Source organism: Saccostrea cucullata, unplaced genomic scaffold, assembly GCF_032062105.1.
Source record: "Saccostrea cucullata isolate Sc308-1 unplaced genomic scaffold, CSIRO_AGI_Scuc_v1 ctg174, whole genome shotgun sequence".
Taxonomy (NCBI): domain Eukaryota; kingdom Metazoa; phylum Mollusca; class Bivalvia; order Ostreida; family Ostreidae; genus Saccostrea; species Saccostrea cuccullata.
The window spans coordinates 155,211-181,328 of NW_026931824.1; the positions used below are offsets into that span (position 1 = coordinate 155,211).

Consider the following 26,118-nt stretch of genomic DNA (forward strand, 5'->3'; position numbering starts at 1 on the left):
TTACCATTGGGGAATAGTTTCTGTAATGGGTTTGATACAAGGGCCATTTTATTCAAAGTCTGTGGATAAGTGTATTATAATCTTTTTGTTGAAATACATGTAAGCAAGTTGCCATCAGAATCAGAGTATAAGGACAAGAAAATTGATACAGTCTATGCGTCATATTGCAAACTTACCCATGTAAGGCAACACAATTTTACAAGACTCATTTTCTAATCAAAGTTCAAAAATGTGTGTAGGATATTTATATTTCATTTTAATCATTTATTTTTATTTCACCCTTCTATTGAAAATCGGTAACTTAATTTATATTTGCGTTTAAAGAACATAAAACTAATTATCCAGCGATTTGATCTATACTAAACAAACCTTCATCTGGAACAATCAGTGTATTTTATCTGCAAATTTGTACATAAATGAAATATATGGAGATAAGAAACAGTATTTAAAGCTCAGATGCCTACCAAAACAAAACCGGACCAAAACAAACACAGACCTCCAAAAAAATCAGAGGCTGGATCAGGTGCCTAACCAATACAAAACAGAGCAAAAACACGCACCCTTAATTCCACCGAAGGTTGAAGTAAACATCCCCTGGCGACCAGTTACACGAGTGCAATCCCCTGAATTGTCCAGGTATATGTATGAAGTAATCCATGATCAAAACTAGCATAAAACAACCGCCTAACAATTGTTATACAACATATCAGTCAAATTACGCCCAAAGATATGTTGCATTTCCAAATTATGTCACATTTCTTACTACATGTATAGAATTTTTTTATTAATATTTATTTATACATTTATAAAAAATTTTATTCACTACGTGAATGGGATTGGGCAAACTTCTGGTTTAAATCGAGATTTTATATCGCCTTGTATCATCAAAATTTTTGTCAGTAGCCTGTCTCGGTTAAAACTAAACTTAAATAAACATTTTTTGCGTACCATATCAGTTGGTGTCATTAACACCATGTACTGGATTTTACACATAAATCGGGAAGGTAATGATTAGGAAGATGAACTTGTCCTGTTTGTATTACAATTAAGTTGATTGCTGGCTATAAACAACAACAGTCAATAAAACAACCAACATGAAACAAATGTGAATGACTCTGTGGTGTCTTTTATCTCAAGTTCTCTTAAATATACAGCTCCATGAACTTTTTAAGCTTTCATTGTTTTTCGCATAAATTGAGGCCGCATTCATCTTGTAATAAAATTGAACTTCTTTTATGTTTATTGAAAAAGCAGTTCTATGTTATATGAAAAAAGACAATTTATATTGGGGAATGGTTAAATAAAGTGTTGAAAAGTTTTATGCTTAGATGTTACTGATTTCAATATTAATTATAACAAAATCTTATGATAATAATAAAGTAATAATGATAACATACTTAGTATGAGTTTCAATTCTTAAACAAATTAAGTATCCTCTACGTTAATGTTAAAATTATGTCCACGCAATTCCCGGAGAAATGATGGGGATGAATTATTTTCCACAAAGATAAAGATGACATGCCTCGTCATGCATAGTTCTGAGTTGTAACTTTTTACACACAGCACCCGTGATTGTTAAGAAAACCGCCGGAAAAAGGTCCACCCAATGGTCATATGATTCATCCTGTTTGGCGCCCTAATATAGTCATAACGGGAGATCAATCCACGGAATCTCTATCGGGACGGTCACGTTGTTTGAGGAAGGCAATGATAAGGTTTAAATAGAACAACCCTTCGATAAACTAATGATGAGAAATAACACAATATTATCGCCCTTTGAAATGGGCAGAAAAACGAGTTATGTCTCCGCCGGAATTCACATCAAAATTCTTAAACTTGTATTGTGATACAGTTTCTTATTTACGTGTATACACCTAGTGTTTTATGATGAATGGTTTTTAAAAGCACAGACATAACCCACGCCTTATTTGACTAAAATGTATTGTGCATTAATCCTTCCTATTTTATCTTATTAAAACACGAAAGTTAACATGTAGGCCAAGGGATCGTTTTATTTTAGTCTGGAAAATGCAATAGATTATGCCGGTAGAAATATGATTATAGGGATTGTCTAGATGGCATAATTTTGCAAAGAATGCTGTCTCCGGGGGGTACTGTTTTTTCCAGACTCCTTGGATCAAGATGGTATTTCTCTTGCTCATTATCTATATGCATTTACCTATGCTGCAATATTATCATAATGATCGGCGCATACATTGTGATATATCTAATTTATTATTAAATGGCCATGACAAGCACGCCAAAACAAATAAAGTCTTGTTTTTATTGACTGTATTTTCAGACTTCTTAAACCTTTTACTGTTGTTAATCTGATCAAGTGTGTTTCTGTTATTGTCTTAGTCCAATGTCACGAAATAACCTTCATATTATGATGATACTTCTTCATTGTATTTTGTTACTGTGACATAATATGCTGATACTTTTTTCATTATACAATGATACTTTGACGTTACGTGCAGATATTATTGTATTATATACAGGTTTTTTACATATATTTTTTCTATTTTGATAGATACATGTTGTCTTTTTAAGCTGATACTACTCCATTACTTTATAATGCCACGAGTTCATGTCACTTTCTGTTGTAATTCTTTAGTTCACATGGGTCATTCAGGGTACCCATTACTATCTGTCGGCCGCTATCTTTTGAATATTTTTCAACCTTTTTTCTGTTATCCTAAAACCAGTTTTAGTCATATTTTGTCTTTAGACTTATAGAAAATGGGGAAAAGGGAATAAAACTGTTATTTTGTGGTCTCTGTCCAACTGTGGTTTGTGAGGTGAGGCCAAATCTTTTAAAACTATAGTAATATTAGCGCTCAAAAATAATATTTCTTTATACCTGAGAACGAGTTGTCAAATGTTGATATGATACATAGCAGGTTCTAGTAAATGTTCAACCAAGCCTCTTTCTTTACTCCTCAGCAAGATATTAATAGTATAGTGAAGGGTAAACTTCAAGAATACTGTGCAACAATATATTCGAGAAGTGGTGTAAATTAGATGAGGATACTAAAAAAAAACTTTTGGAAACCTGCATACGGGATTTATAGATCTATATCTCAATTGATTCGATACGCAAGAGCATGCACTACGTATGAACGATTTTTTAAACGAGGTAATTACTAGTATAAGTTATTGACAAACAAGTTAATGAAACAAGAATATCAGCAGTTTTGTTTAAAGTTCTATGGTCGATGCAATGACCTTGTCAGCAAATACAATTTAACATTGAGTCAAATGCTGAATGACGTTTTCAACTAATTGTTAAACCTTTATTTACACCCTTAATTGACAACGGATTTTTGCGTTATTTCCCGATCATGACAAGGAACACAGCGGGTGTGACCGGTCGGCAGGGGCTGCTCACTCCTCCATTGTACCTGATCCTAACTTTGAGGTTTTGAAGGTCTGTGTTTGCTCAGCTCCTATTTTGTATTGTTTTATGGACTTTTGAGCTTGAATGCTGTTCGTTATCTCTATATATTTCATTATATCATAAACATTGAGACTCCTACTTAAATTGTGAAATTTATGGTCAATGATTGAAGAATTCTGGTGTTAGGATGTATTAGTCATGCACGTGTATTATGAAAATAAATGTTCTTTTATAATCTTATCTTTGAGAAGAATTTTGGATTAGAAAACTTAAGGGACAGCCTTTCCCTGTAGATGCAACGAGAATGTCGGAAGTGTTGGAAATCTTTCCAGTCCACAGTATAACAATGTAAATGAGATGGGACTTTTTAACCATACACTGTACACATAGACGTAAGCGTAGTCAAGGGCATCTTTCTTACAGTAAACCGTTAATATACGATGTCTCTTTTGATTCATTGCGACCTTATGTAAATCAACAGTTGGGTCTACATCATATTCGTATCAAACTTTACTCTGTCCCTTTGAAACTTTTAAATAGTCTTCTTGAAAAGGTCCAGGAAAGCCCATTTTTTTATTCCTCGATAACAGAATATAGGTTCGAATCTGTGATTATGGATATTGCAAATCATAGGCTTTTAAACCCCTATGTTTCACGGAAGAAAATGCAGCTAACGCGATCTGTCTTTTCCTTATACTTCAATATACCAATAAAGGAATTGACGCGGTTAATATAAGTAATATTCTTAATCACAAATGGGTCCAATCTTGTATTCCACTATATTTCAAATTAAAGACTACACCTTGTATTTCCTACAAATATACATCGACTATTGCTTCCAAACTTTTCAATTACAAAAAAAAAACTTTGCATGGCCTGGATATTGAGTATGTGAAACATACTTACATTATAGTAATCCTCCATCATGTTCATGTTCTTCTTCGCCCTATAACTATAGTCCTGTTGGACACGTCATTACAGGTGACGTAAATAAAGTTAACAATGAGGACCTTAAATTACTCATTTTGAAAAGTCCTAAATATAGGGAACCGCGATCCTTCAACTGGAGTCTGAATTTCATAAATATTATGGATTCTATTGAAGATTACGCCAGACAATGGGCAAGATATAAAAAAGAAGACGTTGACACTTTCTCTGAATGGATTAAATGTATCCATGTTAAAATCACGTATTAAAAGATTGAGGGGCAATATGAAAACCATCTATCATTCTGTCTTCAATAATCCAGAAGTGAAAAAAGAATTAAATAGATTACATGATCAGTACGTTCTGGTCCCTGCCGACAAAGCACGTAATAACATTGTCTTCGTTTGTAAGGCTCATTACATAAATTGTATTTTAGAAGAACATGGATTTAATTCTAAAAGTGGTAATCCAACTTTTATTCATAGTTTCCTTTCTAAGGAAGAAATTCTTCATAATCATATGTGACTTTTGATTATTTTGAATACTTAGTATTCCAAAGAAGTGGTGTAAATTAGATGTGGATACTTAAAAATTCCAAGGAACTTTTGGACAATTTGAAATCACAAAATTTCTTCAAAATCAACAGCTTAAAAACTTACGACGTTTCAACTTTATACACAACCATTCCCCTCGATAAAGTCCGGCCTTTTTGATATCACTGACAGCTGCTTTTTCAATAAAAATGGAACTCGTAAATTTACTTACCTTGTCATTGGTCACTTGCATGATTATATTGATATAGTGAAAATGCATGAATTCTTTGAAATTCTTTTCCTTTACTCCTGGGTAATATGCCAATGATCTAAGTACATATTTATAATGAAGAAAGGTCCCTCTTCCAACACGGTTAATTTCAGGGCCTCTGGGTCAGGGATACTGGGGATTACATATTATTCGAATGAATTGAATACATAATGATGATGAGCAAGGGTGTCTCTTCCAAAATTGTGAACTTCATGGCCAGTAGTTTTAAACCCAAATCATATTCAATTGTTAGAGGTTGTTGCATGATACTCAGGTGAACCATAAGGGCCATAGGCTTTTTGTTAATCTATAGGTTTAATTGTCATGTAGACTTGTTAGTAAGAAATAAATATTGAGCAAGAATGCTGTTTCCAGAAAATACTGAAACTATTCGGCTTATGTTGTTTTTTTTCAAAGTAAATATTTATTTAAAATAAAATATTTGTAGTATAAAATGATTTTTTTTCAAATGACAATCCTTGTTTCTTACCTATTTAGTCGCCGTGATTAGAGCGTCTGCGATGGAGAGCCACAAATTTTGTCCTATGCACAGCACTCGGGGCCATTGAGCTGTGAGGGACCTTTTTTGTGCCAGCGCCTACTGCGACACGCAACTCCGGTCTAATCCAAAGGACCTGTCTCCACGTCCTACAGTGGGATTCGAACCCGCGACGTTTACAAGGATCAACTCCTTACTTCGCGACTCTAGAGCAGACGCTCTAAATAATGCACCCGTCTGCTATGGAGTCGCGGAGTAAGGAGATGAACCTTAAGTCGCGGGTTCGAACCCCACTGTGGGATGTGGAGACAGGTCCTTCGGATGAAACTTTTAAATCGAGGTCCCGTGTCGCCGCAGCAGCTGATGGCACGAAAAAGATCTATTACTGCTCATTGGCCTTGAGTGCCGAGTATTAATTTAAATTATGATTAGGACATTTGCAGATCTCCATCGGCAAGTGGTTGCGTCCCGATAATATGAGTAAGAAATTCTCGAGAGGGACCTTAAACAACAAACTTATTTTATATGCAGTTTTCATGAATTACTGTTTTCTTTGTATATACTTCCGGTTGATTGCTAATTCTATCATATATGTTAAATATATATGTTATCCACGTAAGGCAGTTAAATTGAAGCATCAGACTGAACTGAGTAAAACATATATTTTAGTGGTGAATTTAGACAAACTCGAGATATCCCTGTGTATGAAAACATTTTTTTAAACTAGGCTAAGTGGACAAGTTACTTGACAGTATTTTTTCTTGTCTTTGACATTCGCACCTGTGTAGATTCAGAGTCTAATCATATTTTTTTTACTCAGCTGAACTCACAATCCGGAGAACAAGTCGCTACCATGTTAACTTTTAGAATGCATCAACGTGATTGAAACGTTTTCAACTTCAAAGCGCACCAGTGACGTCGATGTGAGTTGACTGAAAAGCAAAACAACATAGAGGAATAGTATTTGTACTGATCAGACGTAAAAGGTATGAACGAATGGCCTTAGAAAAGAAAGACCCACTTAGCGTTATTCCTGCAAGTTCAATTACTGTTAAACAGAGGAAGAAACCACAGAAAATATTGGACGAAGACACATACACAAAGGTATTTACTTTTTGTGTGTGTGTAGTAGCAATACTTATGAAAGAATTAAATTACAGGAGATAAAAAACAGGGGGAAATTATTTAATTAGTATCAAAAATGTTTCTGGTTATAGATATAATCACGGTTCATTGTTCAGTTTGTAGTTTTTGTTTTCTTTATAGTCCTACATCTTGTAGTACAAGGTCTCTGTCAGATAGTAAATTTTACTCTAGAATTTTACTGACTAACTGTTTTAATAACTCGTTCAGTTAATTGCATTTTGTTAGACTGTCAGTCAGTGTCAGATGGTGTGACTGCTAAAGAGCACACATATCTTGTTAATTATACTAAGCTGTTATAATGTAGCCCTCTCCGATTTTTAATCCGATAGATATACAACAATTCCCATGGCATCTGATGATCTCAATGATGCAAATATATTTTTTCTGAACATGGTCGACTGCAGTCACCTGCAGTAATGTGTACAAATGCCTACTAATACATCTGTTGAAAATGATATATTTAAAAACAGCATATATAGACAAAAGGGGGTGTCCAGTCAAGTCGTACACAAACCGAGTCGTACACAAACCAGGTCGTACACAAAAAGTCAACTCGTACACAAAAAAAGGTCAACTCGTACACAAACTAGAAGTCAACTCGTACACAACATTTATATACAATTGTTATGAATTAATCCTACACGAATAATGTTTAATCTATAAAAAAAAATAATAAAAGCGACTAAAGAGAAGTATTACTTTTCTTCTTTAATTTTTTTTTGATAAATACTAAATTGATTCAACTTGTTTGGGTTTTATTTAAAACTGTTAGGAATTAGTTCTATGTGAATAATGTATAATCCAGAAAAAAATCAGAATATTAAAGAATTTTGTTATAATTATTTATTTATTTTTTAGATTTTTTTTTCAAAAAGACGTTAGTGGCTTGACTTAGATTTTTTTTTCAAAAATACGTAAGTGGTTTGACATTTTAAATCAACCCGATTCAACCGTGGCTTCTCTTATTAGGTGTTCATACAATTATTGTTAAACCAACACAAGCGCGGTGATTTCTTGAATCTGTTGGATCTGCGGCAAACACTAATGACGAAATGCTCCTAATTTGGTTCAAAGAGTCTTTCTTCATTTCTTAAGAGATTACGAGAGACATGTTTATCCTGCCGTATAACTGTCTTTTTAATTAGAAAAAAAAAAAAAAATTGATTTTTTTTTTTTGAAATTGTTTGCAATGATACGATATACCATTAATATCTAACGATGTATTTTGATCGCATTTACTATCTAACCTAAATTATGTATATAACGATATTCCTTATGTTGCCATAAAAACTTTCCTATCTAAAGTATATCACGCTTTATTTATATCCACAAATAATCCTTACATTTATAAAAAGAAAAATAATTTTTAAATGTAAAATTTACATATCTTGTTGCGATGATGTTTAATAATTAGAAATCAAATTTAGTTGTCTCTAAAGATATAAAATATATTTACAATTAAATCCACAGAATAAAAAAAACCCAAAACCGGACTTCTCAGTTATATCAGGGACTTAGATCTATATAGTATATGAAATCCCTGGTTATGTATTAGATATATATATATATATATCTAAATAACAAAAGTGTGTATAGGAGATGACGCCTCAGATTTAATTATGCCGGGAAAATCTTATTAAAAAAACAAAACAAAACAGAAACAATCTGCGCAATCAGAGGCATAAAGTTGATTAAGAATTTAAAATGCACAAGAAAAACCTTTGTGTACGAGTTGACTCCTCAATTTTTATAAAGCTGGGGAGAACTATACCTTAAATCACGTAGGATAACCTATGTACGAATGGCAATAGTTTGTGTACGAGTTGACTTCTGATTTGTGTGTACGAGTTGACTTTTTGTGTACGACTCGGTTTGTGTACGACTCGGTTTGTGTACGAGTTGACTGTAAATCACAAAAGGGTACATTATTGATAGCATGTAGTGCATATTAGAATACAAAAATAACAAAAGGGTGACTTGATCCTAGATTTACAATGAAAAAAAAATTGTTAGGGGGGAGGGGGATGTTCCACACCCTAAGTGACTGTCTCACCCCTGACTGTCATTATAATTTTTTTTCTGATTTTCAGGATGTTGAACACATAATAGAAGAAGACTTTTTTCCTGATCTGCCTGACCTAAAATCCAAAGCAGAATACTTTGAAGCTCTAGAAAAAAATGACCTCGTAAAATTACGGAAGTTTCAGCTGAAGTTTACTGGTGGAAGGCCCACCACAAACCGGACAGATTGTAAGTTAAAGAACAAAATTTCATTGATAGATTTTGATGATACTGAAAATAAAGAAAATATTACATATCCTTCTTTTTCTTTATCAATAAAATTTGCCATTTAGTTAAGAATGAACCTACTTTCATGATATACTAAATTGTAGGTAATAAGAGTACATTTTCATTAATATATTTTGATATAAATAGTACCCAAAAGAAATGATGCATGTCCTTGTTTTTGCTTTTCTTGTAAGTAAATAAAATTTGCAAATAAGTTGGAAATAATATCCCTTTTATGCTAAATTGTCAATATATATGTATGTTTATGCCATTACATTTGATTTTTTACAGGTAATTCACCTGCAACATTTGAAACCCCGGATATTAGACAAAACGATGGACCAACATCAGAAAAAATAGATGAAGAGAAAAATAAAGAGGAGAAAGATGAAACAAGCACCAAAAGTATGTATTGATTATTTTTTTTAATTGTTATTTTCTAAAAGGAAAAAGAAACCTAGGGTAACATAATATGCGATTTTTTGATGGCATAAATGAATGACCAAAAATTCCAAAAACTGGTCAGATGAGAATATTGGTAAATGTGCATTAAATTCAGTTTTCAGAATTACTTATTAACCTTGAAATATATGATGTCACATAGGGAAAGTGCTAAAAAGCCAAAAACATCTGCAACTTGATGACAAATTTTTACTGTATTTGACTACTAATTTTAAAATGAACAATGTAATGAAAGGGCATTACAAATTGTACTGAATTAATTTTGAACTCAAAATATTTTTTTTAACAGAACAACCAAAATTATCTTTGGATTCGTACATGTCAAAAAACACAAGTGAAGACAATGCATCATTTGCTGAGATTTTAGAAGAAACACAAAAACAACACAAAGAAAAACATGCCTGGCTGTTTGAGAATGAAAGTAGTAGAAAACAAGTAAGATACAATGATGTACATGTAGTACATTTATCTTGATATTTGATTATGTTCTAGCATTTCGAACTTGTTCATAGGATTTTATCTTAATAATTACTGACATAGAAAATTGCATGATTAACAAATTGAAATTAAAAAAAAGTACAGATTAGTTTTTATGATATCATTAAATGAAAGTAATCAACAATGTTAACTTTAAGAAATAGATTTCACACTGTGATGCATTTTATATACATGTACTTCCTGAAAAATGATGCTGTCAATTATGATATGTCATTGAAAATTGTTTGTATTTGGTAAATTTTTTTCAAATGAACTTAGACTTAATTTGCATGAAAGATAAACATTTTTAGGATTAAATTTTTTTATTGGCTTAAAAACAGGAAGAAGAAAATAGACTTGCACTGCCAAGCATAGAACAGCAGGCAGCCATAGAAGCTCCTCAGGCTGGTGTAGACACGTGGAAATACCAGGCCAGGAACAATCTGATGTATGTTCCTGATGGTAAGTCTGGGTGTGATTTCTGGTCATATGTTTGGGACTGGGGGTATTGGAATATGGAATCTTTCAGACATCCATGTTTCAAAACATTCATATATGATATACGTTTGATGAAATTTTGTTCAAATGTGATATGTGATACATATACCAATAAGTCCTAGTAAGTTTATTGTCCCAGGTACACCTGAACACTTGAATGACTCTAAGATAAAAGTCAAAGGCATACATATGGATATAAGTAATTTGTTGAAATATTTTATACACAAATATTCAGGTTATATTGAAAAATGCCATTTCTTCTTTTAGGTGCAGACTTCAGTGCACAAGAAATCATAGATGCTCAGAAGCAAAAACCCAGAAAAATAGTTCACGAGAACACACGCTTTACACAGTGTCCCTGGAACAAGAATAAAAATCAGGCTCTGATAAAAGATGCTGCCACAGCAAGGGCCATTATCAATCAGGGGAAGATAGGACACGATGGCAAGGAGATACTTCCGGCCGAGTCCCCACGGGTCAATGGCTATGGATTTGTAGCTACTCCCTCCCCAGCTCCAGGAGTTGATGAGTCTCCTCTGATGACATGGGGAGAAATTGAAAGTACACCATTCAGACTGGAAGGAGGGGAAACTCCAATGATTGGATCTGGACCAGCATTCAAAGTAAGTGTCTTTTTTTAAATATCAGTATGACTAAATGATATTCTGCATCTTGTTTAATAAGATGTATTACTAATAGGACTATTTCCAGCTTAGTTTGGACTTTCAGTAAGGCGTGGCATTCTTGGCGTTACATGTTTTAAGTTACTGCCCATCAAATGGCGAATAGATTCTCATTGGTTAAGAAATTAATAACATCAGGAACTTTAAATTGTTGTTGACAAGGATGAGACTACTTAAGTTCCACCTCTTTGCAGGATGAAACAATGTAATTGGTTGTTCAATACACTAATTGGCATTTGCCCAAATTTCTATTCCATGTTATGTATATTTCAACAGTGAAGGAAAGCTGTGTAAATTTCAGAAGCTAATTATGTAACGTCGAGAATGCCTCGCCTTACTGAAAGTCCAAAACTAAGCTGGAAATGGTCATGAACCAGTATTCATCATGAAAAAAAGTATTACATATATCCCTGATATTCATTTTGAACTTTTAGTTATGAGGATTTGTTTTCGATTAGATTCCAGAAATTCCCAAAAGGGATCAGTTAGCAATGGATTTAGCAGAAAAAGCCAGCAAATCTCATCGAGACAAGAAGGAAAAGGCTCTCCGCAGTGTTCAGGCAAGATTAGCATCGTAAGTGTTCATTTTTGAATGATGATGGTAATTAATTTCTTGCACTTCACTATATAGCAGGTTTTACTTTATAAATTAACAAAAAAATTATGTATCTTGAAAACATTCAGATCATCCATCTGTTAACTTGTACACATCTAATCTTTTTCAGACCCTTTTCCCCCAAGTTTGGGCGTAGTACATCAGACAGGATAAGCTCCATGTCACCAGCTGCTCAGAAACTAGCTCACTCACGACTCGGAATCCGGTCCAATACAGATAAAGCCCTCCGTGCCAGTTACACCCCCTCTCCTTCCAACAGACTTCCTGGGAGTAAGACACCTATCAGTCTTACCCCCAGTCGGACCCCTAAAAATAGCACCCCGTCAGCAGTGCGGACACCGGGCAGTAAGAGAGAGGGTGGGGATGTGCAGTCCCTCACAGACAATCTATTACAGCTCCCCAAAAGACCCAAGGCTGCTGATTTCTTTTGATATATGGTGATTGAATCACAGGATATTGTTTCATGAGGAAAATTTTCAGTGAAATTGTGGTTAAGAGAGCAATGCAAAATATTGTGTTCAGTGTGCTTGAGAATGATATTTTGCAAATCATTCTGTACTGTCCTTTTCAGTGTAAAGCAAAAAGCAGATATCACTTACATTTTATGAAATGAAAGTTACATTTTTTTTTAAAAGAGGAAAGTCAAAGACTTTTGTTTTTTGTCCAATTGACAGTATACAAAAATACGTGTGATACATCATAATAAAGTAAGAAAATATGTGGTTTTAAGGCGAATTTTAATGCCTTTAAATAAATGTATAAAATAAAAAAAAAAATTAGAAAAATCACTTGAATGTTTTGTGTGAACTTGATAGGGACACATTAATTTAAGTATACAAAGAAGCCAGAAACTTGAATTTTAAGCAATCCCAAGAGTCTCTTCCTGTAATTCCCAATCTGAATCCAGGCATCTCAAAAAAATCAATTGCAAGACATTTAACTTGCAAACTTAAAATTATGTAATGTTGTCATCTTCAGTGCATTCATATCACAGAATATCAAATTTATATATATTGAATAATTTTCCTATTTCTTGCTTGTTTCAGTGTACTGAACATTAATGAGTTAATAAAATATGCCTTAAATGTACCTATATTTTTTCTGCAATGATAGGGTAGTTGTGTTTTTTCATGAAATATGTGTCTGCAGGTTTTTTGCCTTCGGGTGGAAAAACATTGATTAAATATTAAAAATTTATTTTATTTGAAAATTATCTCTCTTGTGCAAACTTAAGGTAATCCAAGTTTGATGCTTGTGAATACCTCTGACAGTTTTTTTCACTGTATAAATGGCATTCTGCCAAGGATAATAGCCCTTTGATTTATATTGTGTTCATATCTCATCAACCCCCACCCTGAAGAAAAAATCAAATAAATGCTAACTTGCATTCAGTATTGTTTAATAAAATGTTTTATTTTAAGTTAATTTTTAAATAAATTAGCTAATTAGAACAAGGCCTCATGCACTTAAAATTATGTCATTCCTGACATGGCATGATAAAGTTTGAATGCTGAAGTCTGAATTACTCGGTGATCTTTAGCTCTGTTTCCAGGCTCTCATCAGGGAGTTGGTTGACTTGGTTTTCCAATGCCAGATTTTCTTTATCAGATGAAGCACTATCACGGAATTTCTCAGTATCTGTATTATTCATGTCCCCGTTCTGTATTGTGTCTTGGTTTTTACTTTTGCTTGGGTGATCCTCACCATTTGTATCCATTTTCATATTTTTGTCCGATTTTACGTTTTTGTTCTTCCGTTCCGGCTTGATTATGGGCGGATTAGTCTCGGTTTCTTTGTTTTCTTCATGATCACTACTTTTCTCTCCCTCTTTCTTTAGAAAATCCTTATCGCAGAATGCACCCTCCCCGCGGTGTGTCACAAAGGGATCAGTTTTGGGGAGAACTGGACGAGCAAGACCTATGGTTGGAGTCTTCCATAGCTTCATTTTGGCTTCAGCAATTGTACGGTCCTTCTCTGCTTTCTCTAGCTTACTTGTTGCTTCCTGTATAGAAATAAAATTTCATATAAACAGGCTTATTTTGGCACAAATCAATGAAAATCAACAACTTTATTTTTTCTTCATTCTTTAGACATTTTGTCTCTCTATGTAAACGGAACTCTGACATTGTATGCTATATTCAATAACAGATTTGCTAAAGAACCCTGCGCACCTGCAGATTAGCATTGGCAGCCTCTCTTTCAATCTCCAGCTGATGTAACCTTTCCTGGGCCTCTCTGAGGTTCTGCTCCTGTTTCTCCTTGAGCCCCTCCAGCCCCTCCCGCTCCTGTCGTTCTTGGCGGAGTAATTCCTCCTGCTCCTGTCGCAGTCTCTCTAGCTCTGCTCGCTTCTGGGACTCCTCCTCTAACAGACTGTCAAATACATTCGCAACTTGTTTAATTATAGGCCTAAAGATTTTTTAACCTTAAAAAATCATTTGTATATTTAAGCAATTGCATCACATTAATCAAAACGTTCATTAATTTGTATTGCTTCCTATTTTAATGACCAAAAAAACTATGATATGAAATTAACTGCATGCTTGCTTCCATTTTGTACCATTTCGAGTTTGTATAGGAGTATAGGACAATGTTTGTTTTCAATTTTTTATTTGATACTAATTAGCTGTGGATTATTTTCTATGTGATACTAATTAGCTGTGTATTACACATTATTACTTTGCTTGTAACTGGCGCACTATTTCCTCGTCACGCTTTGCTTGTCGCTCTTCCTCCAGAAGACGCTGCAGTTCTTTCTTTACTTCCTCTAGCTCTCGCAGACGACGTTTCTCCACTTCACGTAATGCTGCCTCCTTCAGCAACCGCGACTCCAAATCCTCTCTTGCCTATGTATTTAAAAAAATCTAGGTAATCATGCTGAGCTACCAATGCGTCTTAAAAATGTATGTACTTTTACATGCATGCTTTGTTATTATGTATTTTAAACGGCAGATAGTACAACTATACTTACAAGTTTTTCAGCCTCCAATGCTTCCATTTGTTCCCGAAGACGCATTTCATCCTGTCGATGACGCTGAAGAAATATTTACGTATTATACGTATATTAACACCAGATAATTCGCCATTCAGAATACATTGATACATCTACAAATTGGAAAGATTAAAACAATTATTGACATTTACCTCACTGTACTCCTCCTGTAGGCGTCGGAGCGTTTCCTCGTCCTCCAGCCTCTTTTTCACCTCCTCCTCCTCACGTGTTCTCTTTTCCCGCCTTTTTGCTTGTCGCTGTTTGGACTGGTGTTTGTGGTAGTGGAATTCAGGGTCCTCACATTTACTGATGGCAAGATTTAGTACTGTAGAACAATGAAAAAGGTCTTACAATCGTCTATTGCGTTACGTTTAATAATGTAGACTTCAGAGTGTTGTGCACTCCGCACTAACTTGGTATACATGTAAGAGATGTAATTATACATGTATAGTCTACTTGTATAATTTTTTTTACAGTCCATAGTGATGCGAGTGTTTGTTGTATCACTACGGTGAGTCCAAACCACTAGCAATTCTCTTAACACATGTATTTAATACTAACCCGTAACCCATTCTGACCGTGTACGGGTGTCAGCTGCACTACATTCGTAAGGTTTGGAACTGGTGTGGATGATGAATCGGTTTGGCTTGGATCCGCCCTTATCTGACACAACCTGTTATTGTACAAGGAAACTCAGTTGTTTTATTGCTTTGATATTATTGGTAGATCACTCAAAATCTATGTTATTTCTTGAATTATTTTAAATCATATTGAAAACCTGTCATTAATGTGGAAAAGCATATAAACAGGGAATATTTTTTGATTAAACAATGTCAGTGAAAACTACTGGTGCTTGACCTCTATTCTACAGTCCTTGGCAATGTTGATACAGCCTTTGAGTTCCTTCTCTTGTGAGTTAGGGAAGTATTTCAGGGTCTTCTTTCTGAGGACAAACCAGCGATCTTTCCAGTTCTTCACCTGATAACCTCTCTTACACAGCATGCCCTATAGGAACAAACCAGGAAAATTTGAACAACTTATCACGTGTAAATAGGAAATTGATTTCAAAAAGTAAGAATACATGACACAGCGTTATTTAAAAGACTGAAAAAATAATACATGTAATCTTAAAGTAATCAAATAAAAATATCTTAATTTGTAGTTTTCCAGTGCCTTGTAGCGTTCAAATAGAGGTACAATTTAATCTTTAAAAATTAAACATGCTATTTACATGTGCATAGACCTTTGTACATACATGTATATGCATTTAGTTGGTACCTTTTGAAAAATGTCATCGATGTAAAGCTCGTAAATTTTTGTGAGGTAAAATTTAAAATCACTTTCTGAGAGTTTCGAGCCAAACAATCCAATAAATACATCCTTATATTCAATGAATTTCAAATTTCCTGTGGCGGATTCCACTTCTTGAATCTTGTCCTCTAATTCTGTGAGTCCGGATAAAGATACAAAAGACCGGAAGAGGATTCCCATTTCTTCACGATCGATGACTGGTGGTCCGTTCGGAACATCATTTTCAGCATCTTCAGACAACAGGATGAATAACATCCACATTTTGAATAGATTTTGTTCATCAGACTTATAAAGGTTAAAATCGGACTTCGTGTAGTGGTGATCATAGTAAATATTCCAACAGACAGTATATAGTTCAGTAGGGTCCTCGGAATTTCCTTTCGGGGGAGTATTCGAATTGACTTGTAGAAGTTCTTTATCAATAATTTTACACAGTAAAGGAAAGTCTATATTATTCCGTCCCTCAATATTCAGAAGTTCTTCTGATTTTTCAAACCCAAGAACTCTACCAAGACTTGAAATCAGCACCTGTAAAGAGAAAAGAACTTGCACTTTAGAATGGAGTGGTATGGGAAAAATCAACTTTGTGTGATTGAATAATGAATATGCTTTGAAATGAAAAAAAAAATGAAGAAAGTTTATTAAATTACAGAATACAATATTCATTTTTTTTTCTTTTAATGAGTTCTGTATCTAAATGATATTTCCTAGATATTTTTTTTAAATGATCCATTTTGCGTTTTAAGTGGTGTATGTTATTCAACAATTCAATCTTTTAGATTTTTGCAAATGGTGCAGATTTCATATCAAATTTGTGTTGAATGAATCACTCTTAACATATCAAATGGATAGATAAAATTCAATAATTTTTTTTAGACGAAAAATACAGTTTCCAGTATGCATTTACCGTAACATTTATCTAACGACAGTTACCAAGATCACATAAAACGTGCACTTATAAATAAACGCTCATTTACTTTGAGCTCCAAGAAAAAAACATCAATTTATAAGTAAACATACATCACTTGCTAAGTTATAAATTACAGTCACCTTCAGCGTTGAAATGTGGGCGGTGCCGTCATGCGAGTCCACTAGTGTATTGAAGGTGTACCACAGGAGTTTGTTAACCTCAGTGGGGGATCTCAGGGGGGAGTGAGCCACCATGTCGTCAGAGGTAGTTATTGAGGACTGCTTAACGGACTTTTTGTTCTTTAACATTTCTGTGATGGATCTAGTAACACAACATACATAAAATTATTTGCCTTATAGTTTTTAGATTTTTTTTTTCTAAAATTCGTACATAATGCTTATCATATGAGCTAAAACAGTGTGCTTGTTGTTTAATAAAATGATGAAATACTGTTTGGTCAATTTTTATTGATATTCAATATCTTTGATCCGCCCATGGCCATACAGCTACACACGGGAAACTGATTTACACAATTTTTTCTTATTTTAAAACAGGATATGGCCGGATGAATCTCTTATTTATGACATTTGCGCATTTTGAAGACAGATGGCCGTTTCTTTTGCATGAAACAATCGATACAAAAAGTACAGAGGGCATTGTGACGCCTGCCCACAGGCACCTGAAGTAGCTACACATGAAAAAAATGTAAGGAAACTGATATATCGTTATATACACAATTTTTTCTTATAATTAGAAACAAAAAACAGGATATGGCCGGATCGGATACATAAAATCCATTGGCAGCGTTAAAGGAGGTTTTGGAGCTGCTTTTCTGTTTCGCCTTATCTGATTGGTTAGATATATAAACTGTATTACAATCAACCAATCAGATAAGGCGAAACAGAAAAGCAGCTCCAAAACCTCCTTTAACGCTGCCAATGGAGAAAATTTTATGTATCCGATTAATAAATCGTCCGATTACGGCATATTAACCATCAATGGCGGGGTTTAGGTTTAAGAGACTAGTAAAAGAACATCTCCCAGACAGAGTGTCAAAATTATGATAGGCTGTTATTGCCTTGAAAAACAATCGTTTGTTTACAATACTTGTGTATTTTTAAAAAGTACAGAAGGGCATATAACGATATATTGTGACGGGGAAATTTTATATTTTCGTATTATACAATCTTGCATTTTTTTCCTGTCTCAGTGTCTCAGTGTCTGGATTTTGTTGGGGAGCGGATCAAATTGGAAAGGTAAATAAGCTATACTTTTTAAAGCTTTATGAATTAATTGATGAGATCACAAACTTAAAGATGTCGAATTCATGGTTCTGGTTTAATTCGAATGACATAAACACATCTACACAAATCCAATATCCCACAAATTATAAGAATTTTATCATTCAATATTACATTAACATATATGTGGCATGTACAGTACAATATATAAGGTGCTGGTGACAAATTCTTAAAAGTATTAACTCATTTCATTTACCACGTGTGAAACATGATTATAAAAACAAGTACATTCCAAACGCAGTAAAATAAAGGCCAGATATACGTGTATCAATGCTAAAAATTGCGATTTTAAAGTGAAGGTTTCAATAAATTACTTCTTTACAAACTGAATACCTATGTACATATAAGCTACAATCCTATGAACTATCAAGGCTATTTCATCATTCAATAGTCTAATACATGTCTTGATATAAATGTATGATACTGGGAGTACATATTGTAATTAAGATTCGCCATTGAATATATGTGCCTTCCCAGTCTTCCAATAAAGTTCTTATTAATAACTTGAATAAACTTCTCAACTTCAATAGGAAAACATTAATAAAGACATCTATAGTGTAATCAGAATTAACATGCCAAAGCAAATTTTTCACAAATACAAACATTTTATTGTCATATTTTTCCTCATTTTACCCTGGAATTTGATCGATTTAATCGCCCCACCAATTACGTGTAAAGAACAACTGTAATCCATGTGTCCAACTTCCTTCTTGACTAACCACGACATGGACTTACTTGTCTAGTTTATATTTATTATACTATACACAGGACCAGCTTTATACAAGACTAAAATATTACATTCGTGTCGCGTTTACCTGTCGCCATTTCTCTGTTTAAAACTTACCTATGCGAGATGACATTAAACATGGCGAAATGTAGGTAAATTCAGTTAAAGTTCACTAATCATCCTTTTCAGTTCAAGTATATGTAAGTCTAATGATCTCACGAGCCCCCGTACTTACTGAACGGATATTACAAAGCGTCCAAGGATGAAAATAGATTTAGGGACAACCAAAACATTTACATTCAACACATAACAGCATTGTCATCAAGTACGTCAGTTCACACACACGAGTTGTTTCAAATTAATTCCCATATGGCCTCAGGTAAGGTTATTTTGCTCCAAACTTAAAACTTTCTCTGTGTGCGGTGGCTATGACACATTAACTCAAACTCATATAAATGCTTGCACGTTGATTTTAAATTTCTTAACTTTTTCGTTACAGAAGATTTGATTACAGTAATATATGTAGCTGATATGGAAAACGCGCCAGAATGCCCCTGAAACTGACATCAGTCATCTTTGGCCACAGTTTTACACGAATTCAAACCGTCGCAAGATGCTTCTGTTCCAATTCTGTAACCTTTGAACAGGTGCGACAACTTATTCGAACACACACGGAAGTGACATCAGATCACATGACTCCGGAGATACAGCTTCATTTAATCACGCCAAAATGTGCACTATGGCACAGCAGAGGAGAAGACGCACCGTTTACTGATCCATTCTGGGCTTTCTACTGGCCGGGAGGACAAGTGTTATCAAGGTTTATTTTATGAGGGATCGTAATTTACTTAAAAAGTAACACGATCCATATTTATCACCGATATCATTTTAACTTCCGTAAAATCTCATAAATTTATTGAAGTATTTTGTAAGTTTTACTATCAAATATTACATCACAAACTCTTACATTTCAAGTATCAACGTATCAAAACCTTACATGTATATATCGTTGTTACGTGAGTTATAGTGAAATTTTAAAGGAAAAATGTGAATAGAAATTGTTAATTCATGCATTTCGTCTATATTTTATAATCTAGTAGCTTAGAAGAAATATTAAAGTATTATATAGTATCAACGATTGTCGAAAATTGTGACTTACCATGTTGAAGGGTGGCAGGCTCTTCATATTGGCGATGAGTAAGCCTGTATCTTGTGATTTGTAGGTTTGTCCTAGACAATCCACGTCTGTTTACTGACAAGAGAGTCCTTGATATCGGGAGTGGATGCGGGGCTTCCGCTATCGCCAGTAAGATGTCCGGCGCTCACACAGTCTGTGCTAACGACATAGACCACGGTGAAAAAACTGTTTTAACTTCCTTTCCTTTCATCTCTTTTATAGCGTTGGTTAAAATATTACCCTAGAGAAGAGAGGTTTTATTTCCGTATCTTTTCAACTCAATCATTTAACGGCCTCTGATTTAAGCAGAATTTATCATAGCTCAAAGTTCCACTTTAGTACTATATTTCAAGTGTATTTTAATGCATATATTACATTTTATACATTAATTAGTAATGAATTGAAAATGGAGGATGGTTTTTATTCAAGATAACTAAATTATTATACAAAATTGAATTGCATAGTGATATTATTATATTACTTTTTTTTTACTATTAGTGGCCATAGAGGCAATAAAAATGAACTGTGATCTGAATAGAGTCTGCGTGGATACGTCATCAGATGACATCATAGGCAGCAACTTGCGTGGCTGGGACATTGTGTTTCTAGGTGACATGTTTTATGATGAGAATTTCACGGACAGATTTAGCGTCTGGTTACCCCAGCTGTCCCAGGGAGGGATAGAGGTGTTAGTGGGCGACCCTGGGCGTCTACCACTGGTCAGCCATCCTCTGAGGAGAAATCTGGTCAGTCTTTATCAGTGTCCACTTCCGGAAAACTGTCTCAAGGAAAACAGTGGCATGTCTACGGGAACAGTGTGGAAATTCAAGTGTTAGATAAACGTGTGCAAGGCTTATTGTTTTGGAGTCGGATATATACATGATTGTTATATACAACGTCTTAATTTTGTTTTGATTCGTATAGTAAATAAATCTTACCATAAAAATATAAATGTTTGCTTTTATTTCTTTGATAGTTTGAACAATAAGGACACGATTAAGCATTGTCAAACATCAAAGCTTAAACTTCCGGGTACAAGTCTCCCATGTAAAGAATAATTGGTCCGGGTCGTTAAACAGAGAAAAGGATCTATTGAAAACAGCTGGCAAAAGAACTCAATAATTAAAAAAATGTAAAAAAAAATGTAAAAAGGTCCAATATGATAAGTTTGAAGAACATTTTAAATTTCATCTAAAAATATAATAACTTGCTCAGCCTGCTGAAATCTTAATTGTAGATGTAAATGTATTTAAGAACTTGTATTCCTCCTAAACTAATGTAAAATTGGGGCTCCCAGCGATATTCCAGAGTACCATCCACTGATGCATTTATTAGTTGTGATCTGGAAAGTCCTATCGGAAACTTGACGTGTGCTTGGTAAAGTCGAAATCACATCAAATCATCATTTTATAGGAAGTTTTATCTACATATCGCACAGGAGGTTTGCTTCAGTGGAAGATGATAAATACACGAAGCAGGCTGTTATAGATTTTTTGTAAGTTTTTGTGTAAGTGTCAACTATGGAACACCAAATTAAATTTGTTAAATGTCCGATGGGTACTCTATGTGCTCCTATATTAACCCACCTGTATATATTTCCAGACTTTCTTGTAAATAATTAAAAACAAATCTTCACGAGAAGAAAGCACCGGTTCAGGATTTCAGACCCGCTTTCAGATAAACATGTTTTCGACGATGTTTTATCAATTAAAAAAGTTACTTCATTCATAATCATAGTGACTAGATACTTGGGTATTTTCCAGTGAACTTGAAATAAAAAAAAAACATCGCGGAATCAGCCTCATATATGTTTTAACTTTGGCTGTTTCACTGACTATGGAAAATAAGGACCAAATAGCAACTAAATTGTCTGAAATCCGACATGACCTCAACTTTTCCATCGTTAATCTTCTTTATTAGCTTGTACTTGTAACATTCTACTATCACATTTAACGATAAATAACACAAACTTTTTTTTTTTTAGGAACCAGCAATATTTCTCATAGATTTATATTTAAACTGGTAATCTGAATGATGTTTACCAAGTATAGTGGGAGAATATTTTAAGGTTTTATCATAAGGTTAAAAATTTGTGCAAAATTTTGTATGGAATTATATAGAAAGCAAAACAAAGTCTCATATCTAAGCATCAAGGAAACCTATAATTTCTTTATATTTCAGTGATGTATTATTTATGCCATTTCAAATCAAAAACACTCAAAAATATAGATCAATCCATGTATTATTTTTTTTTGTTCGTGTTAAGTACCCCTAAATGATGTTTACGTCTCTCAACTTAAAAATGCAAATTTTGTTTATAAGCGCAAACCAAAGTTCAATTTTTACACCAAGGACTATAATTCTTTATATTTCATACAGACAAGTTGATGTTACAGGGATTTAAAAAAACAGTTTCAAGTCAGCATTGTGTATATCATTTGGTCGTTATAAAGACCCTGTTAACATAATTAATGTAAATTTTTCTTGGATCGTTATTTGGTCGACATGTTTCTTACCAATTGTAAAGCCTTTGTTCGCTACGGAATATTCAGCTACCTATTTACAACAGAAAAGATCCACAGCGGATGTGATTGATCAACAGGATACTGGTCTGTGTTTTATGCCCTGTTATGATTACCTACAGATTTATTTTGTTTGTACACTTCTTTTAAGGTACATGGCAATTAGTTATCTTCACCTTTTTCTTCTCCCACTGCGGGACGTTGAGACCGTTTCTTCGGAGGAGACCGTAAAAATCAAGGTCCCGAAGCTGACACGAAAAAAGACAGTTCACATCTTAATGGCCCTGAGTGCCGAGTATAGGTAGGTTTAAAGCAGGCCCTTACCGTCAAGTGGTGGAGTCTCGATATGAGTGAAAAATTCTCGAAAGGGATCGTTAAAAAACAATTAAACAAACAGCTTTTCATCTGCTTCCTTCAGTAAAATCATACTAAAATGCTTATGAAAACCCTTTTCTTTTTTCTTTTTTTTATTTAAGTAATTGCAAGACATATACACCTCTCTCTCCCACTCTCATACCTGTTGGAAAAATACAAATACACACACATTTATAAACATCTAGTATACATACATAAGGGTAGATACACTTCAATATACGTATAATATACATGTACATAAACATAAACTTACGCAATATGCAATGGATATTCAATCAGTAATTATATTAAGAGTTACTATTAGACACATTAAAAAGACACTTCCACTTGGACCATCTATTTTTGTAAAATATATTTCCTGACAATTTTTCTTCTAAACAATAGTAATTATTTAAATATTTTAAGATTTCATTAAAAACAATATTATTGTTTTTTTTTCTTGATTGCTGAAATAAGTATTTCTTAACTAGTAGGATAATCAAATTAATTGCCATATGATCTTCTTCCAAATTACCTTATGAAAACCTGTTTATCCTTTATAGAACGGATTTTTTTCCCCTTTTTTGTTGTTTATATTTGATTATATAATGATTATTTTTCCTATCCATTTGTTAATTTTTTTCTATCTCTCTCTCTCTCTCTCTCTCTCTCTCTCTCTCTCTCTCTCTCTCTCTCTCTCTCTCTCTCTCTCTCTCTCTCTCTCTCTTGTAATTGTACCTTGACTAATGGAGAGAACGATTATAGGCATTCATGCCTGCTGTTCAATCCATTTCTTAATGAGTAAAATATATTTTAAACTAACGGATTTTAAAAAATGTGCCTCATTTCGATAGAGTTGTATAAAAGGAACCATCTGCATGAAATGTTAACGTCCCGCTTCCCCCGATGTAAATTTCAGACGACCCGGATTTCCCTTGAACATCCATGGAATTTTTTATTCAAACTTACTGCATAAAAATTTCCTTCGGAAACTGGACGTGTTTTTGATAAGCCCGAATCATCACGCCATCTGTTTCTTTAGAGTAATATACAAATACAGTCGTTTGGCCAGTTCCGGATTTTGGCCAGTTCCGAATAATTAGTAATTTAAGGACTTATAATTAATAAATTCAACGGTGTAAAAATAAATATGGTAAGAATATTGTTTGAAATGTGAAGTTTTGAACGTTATCGTATTGAAACAGTCGACATACGTTTACAACGCAAAATCTGAATCACCGCGACGCGTAAGTCTGCAGAAAAACCTCTGTAGATACATTAATTTTTCACATAAAACAACGTTCCAGGTATCAAAAGTAAGTTTGATATGTACTCTAACATATACTAAAAATTTGTCAAAAATAAATATTAAGAACACTGTAAGATATTGAAATATTTTCGTGCTCTTATTTTACCAGTTCCGAATACCCTTTTAAACACTATTACAAATTCACTCTTCGTTGTTTTTTCATTGTAAACGTGACTTATTATACCACCACTGGAAAAACAAGGTATATTCCCTTGAACATCCATGGAATTTTTTATATTCAAACTAACTGAATGCATAAAAATTTCTTTCACAGAATCGGAAGTACCAAAGTGCACGTGTTTCGGGCTTGATATACTGCCATTCTTTGTAATATGAAAGGTATATCCATCTGTTTCTTGAATAAGATTTAATATACAAATATATTGTGAATTGTTACTTTTTATTTTACTTTTTGATCTGACACTTATTTCGGGTCTCCCAGAGCAAAAAACCTAAATAACTGGAAGACGATAAACGATATAGACTATCATATGTACATGTATATGGAATTCGGTGGTGTGTGTGTTTATAAACGTTAACTATTAATGGAATATCAATTTGAATTAACAAATTTTCATATACGATATAAAAATTTTCGTATACAATTTAGTAATAATAGACATCGATATATATTATATGCATGTAATGGAACGGTGGTGTGTGTGTTTATAAACGTTAACTTTAATGGAATATCAAGAATTAACAAATTTTCATATACTAAAAAGTGTAAAAAAAAATAGACAGGATACATTAAGAAATTTTTTTGGTTTTTACATTAAAAGTGCAATTTTTTGAAGTATGTGAAAGTGTCTCAAAATCATTTTTGTCTAATTACCATTTCAAGCAACTTCATGTACTTTTGATATATGTTATATATACTTAATGCTATAAGATGTATGTGTTGGGCAATAAAAATTATAAAAATGTCAATTTTTTAAACAAATAAACCTCTTTTCAAATAATTGAACGTAGTACTTTCAAATGAATTTAAAAGGATGTCTTAAGAATAAAGGAAGGGTTTGAATTAATATAATTTTTTAATGATTTGATCCAAGTTCAAAAGATAGGTATAAATTATTAAAAGTGTCCCTTTTTCAATAGTTTAATTTGGGTTCAAATGAATTGTATTTACCTTTGTTTTAATAACGTATGTAGGGTTTATATCTCTCAGTTGATTCGATGAACAAGAGCATGCTCTACGTATGAACAATTTCTAAATCATTGACAAACAAGTTGATGAAAAAATAGCAGCAGTCTCGTTTTAAGTAGCAATTCGTATGTCCAATGGTCGATAGAATGACCTTGTCAGCAAATACAATTTATCATTAAGTCAAATAATGACTGACGTTTTCATACTAGTTGGTAGGCCATTATATACACACTGAATGTCCACGGATTTTCTCGATATTTCCCGAAAATGGAGCACACAGCTGGTGTGACCGGTGTCGCATAATATTTGGTCCGCCTCGTTTAAAGGTCCGGCCGGACCAAATACGATAACATATTAGGTCCGCCTTTTGTAAGAAAAGGTCCGGCCCGTATAAGAAAAGGCCCCCCTACGTTTTAAGGTCCGGGTGGTGCAAAATATTTTAATCTTGACTTTAACATATGAAATTAAAGAAAGTTAGTTTATACAATAATATAAGAAGGATTTACCCTGTTGTGTTTTATTTTTTGTACAGCATTCATGTACCTCTAGACAATAATCTACTCGTTC

At 33.6% G+C, this 26,118-nt stretch overlaps 3 protein-coding genes across 6 annotated transcripts; 2 read left to right on the forward strand and 1 right to left on the reverse strand.

Annotated features, from left to right (window-relative positions):
• Nucleotides 1-6,508: 6,508 nt before the first annotated feature.
• On the forward strand, nucleotides 6,509-13,011 carry LOC134233628 (splicing factor ESS-2 homolog). The gene is made up of 8 exons (XM_062715609.1): nucleotides 6,509-6,734; nucleotides 8,867-9,026; nucleotides 9,357-9,470; nucleotides 9,817-9,962; nucleotides 10,346-10,466; nucleotides 10,770-11,125; nucleotides 11,644-11,759; nucleotides 11,911-13,011. The coding sequence occupies exons 1-8, from the start codon at nucleotides 6,627-6,629 to the stop codon at nucleotides 12,230-12,232; spliced, it is 1,443 nt and encodes a 480-aa protein (XP_062571593.1). The 5' UTR covers nucleotides 6,509-6,626; the 3' UTR covers nucleotides 12,233-13,011.
• Nucleotides 13,012-13,183: 172 nt separating this feature from the next.
• LOC134233627 (switch-associated protein 70-like) lies at nucleotides 13,184-20,342 on the reverse strand. 3 transcript variants are annotated; one of them, XM_062715607.1, is made up of 10 exons: nucleotides 20,199-20,342; nucleotides 17,152-17,332; nucleotides 16,069-16,629; nucleotides 15,649-15,795; nucleotides 15,352-15,463; nucleotides 14,943-15,115; nucleotides 14,770-14,832; nucleotides 14,478-14,644; nucleotides 13,973-14,171; nucleotides 13,184-13,803 (listed from the first exon to the last, which is right to left on the reverse strand). In XM_062715607.1, exons 2-10 carry the CDS (start codon nucleotides 17,317-17,319, stop codon nucleotides 13,324-13,326), a joined length of 2,070 nt encoding a protein of 689 aa, XP_062571591.1. In that variant the 5' UTR covers nucleotides 17,320-17,332; nucleotides 20,199-20,342; the 3' UTR covers nucleotides 13,184-13,323. The 3 variants fall into 3 exon arrangements, with proteins under 3 accessions (XP_062571591.1, XP_062571592.1, XP_062571590.1); XM_062715608.1 differs by lacking the exon at nucleotides 20,199-20,342 and adding an exon at nucleotides 19,275-19,402; XM_062715606.1 differs by lacking the exon at nucleotides 20,199-20,342 and adding an exon at nucleotides 19,157-19,283.
• LOC134233630 (electron transfer flavoprotein beta subunit lysine methyltransferase-like) lies at nucleotides 19,512-21,057 on the forward strand. Of its 2 annotated transcripts, none has more exons than XM_062715610.1 (3): nucleotides 19,512-19,859; nucleotides 20,263-20,393; nucleotides 20,715-21,057. In XM_062715610.1, the coding sequence occupies exons 1-3, from the start codon at nucleotides 19,588-19,590 to the stop codon at nucleotides 21,050-21,052; spliced, it is 741 nt and encodes a 246-aa protein (XP_062571594.1). In that variant the 5' UTR covers nucleotides 19,512-19,587; the 3' UTR covers nucleotides 21,053-21,057. The 2 variants fall into 2 exon arrangements, with proteins under 2 accessions (XP_062571594.1, XP_062571595.1); XM_062715611.1 differs by having other exon boundaries at nucleotides 19,588-19,859; nucleotides 20,263-20,345.
• Nucleotides 21,058-26,118: the final 5,061 nt, after the last annotated feature.

Coding starts and splice junctions, on each gene's coding strand:
- LOC134233630 (XM_062715610.1), top strand. CDS start 19,588: ATGCCCCTGAAACTGACATCAGTCATCTTTGGCCACAGTTTTACACGA. Junction 19,860..20,262: donor GGAGGACAAGTGTTATCAAG/GTTTATTTTATG, acceptor TGTGATTTGTAG/GTTTGTCCTAGACAATCCAC. Junction 20,394..20,714: donor TGCTAACGACATAGACCACG/GTGAAAAAACTG, acceptor TTTTACTATTAG/TGGCCATAGAGGCAATAAAA.
- LOC134233627 (XM_062715606.1), bottom strand. CDS start 19,179: ATGTTTAATGTCATCTCGCATAG. Junction 15,116..15,351: donor ACGGTCAGAATGGGTTACGG/GTTAGTATTAAA, acceptor ATTGTTCTACAG/TACTAAATCTTGCCATCAGT. Junction 14,833..14,942: donor TACAGGAGGAGTACAGTGAG/GTAAATGTCAAT, acceptor ATATTTCTTCAG/CGTCATCGACAGGATGAAAT.
- LOC134233628 (XM_062715609.1), top strand. CDS start 6,627: ATGGCCTTAGAAAAGAAAGACCCACTTAGCGTTATTCCTGCAAGTTCA. Junction 6,735..8,866: donor ACGAAGACACATACACAAAG/GTATTTACTTTT, acceptor TCTGATTTTCAG/GATGTTGAACACATAATAGA. Junction 11,760..11,910: donor GTTCAGGCAAGATTAGCATC/GTAAGTGTTCAT, acceptor AATCTTTTTCAG/ACCCTTTTCCCCCAAGTTTG.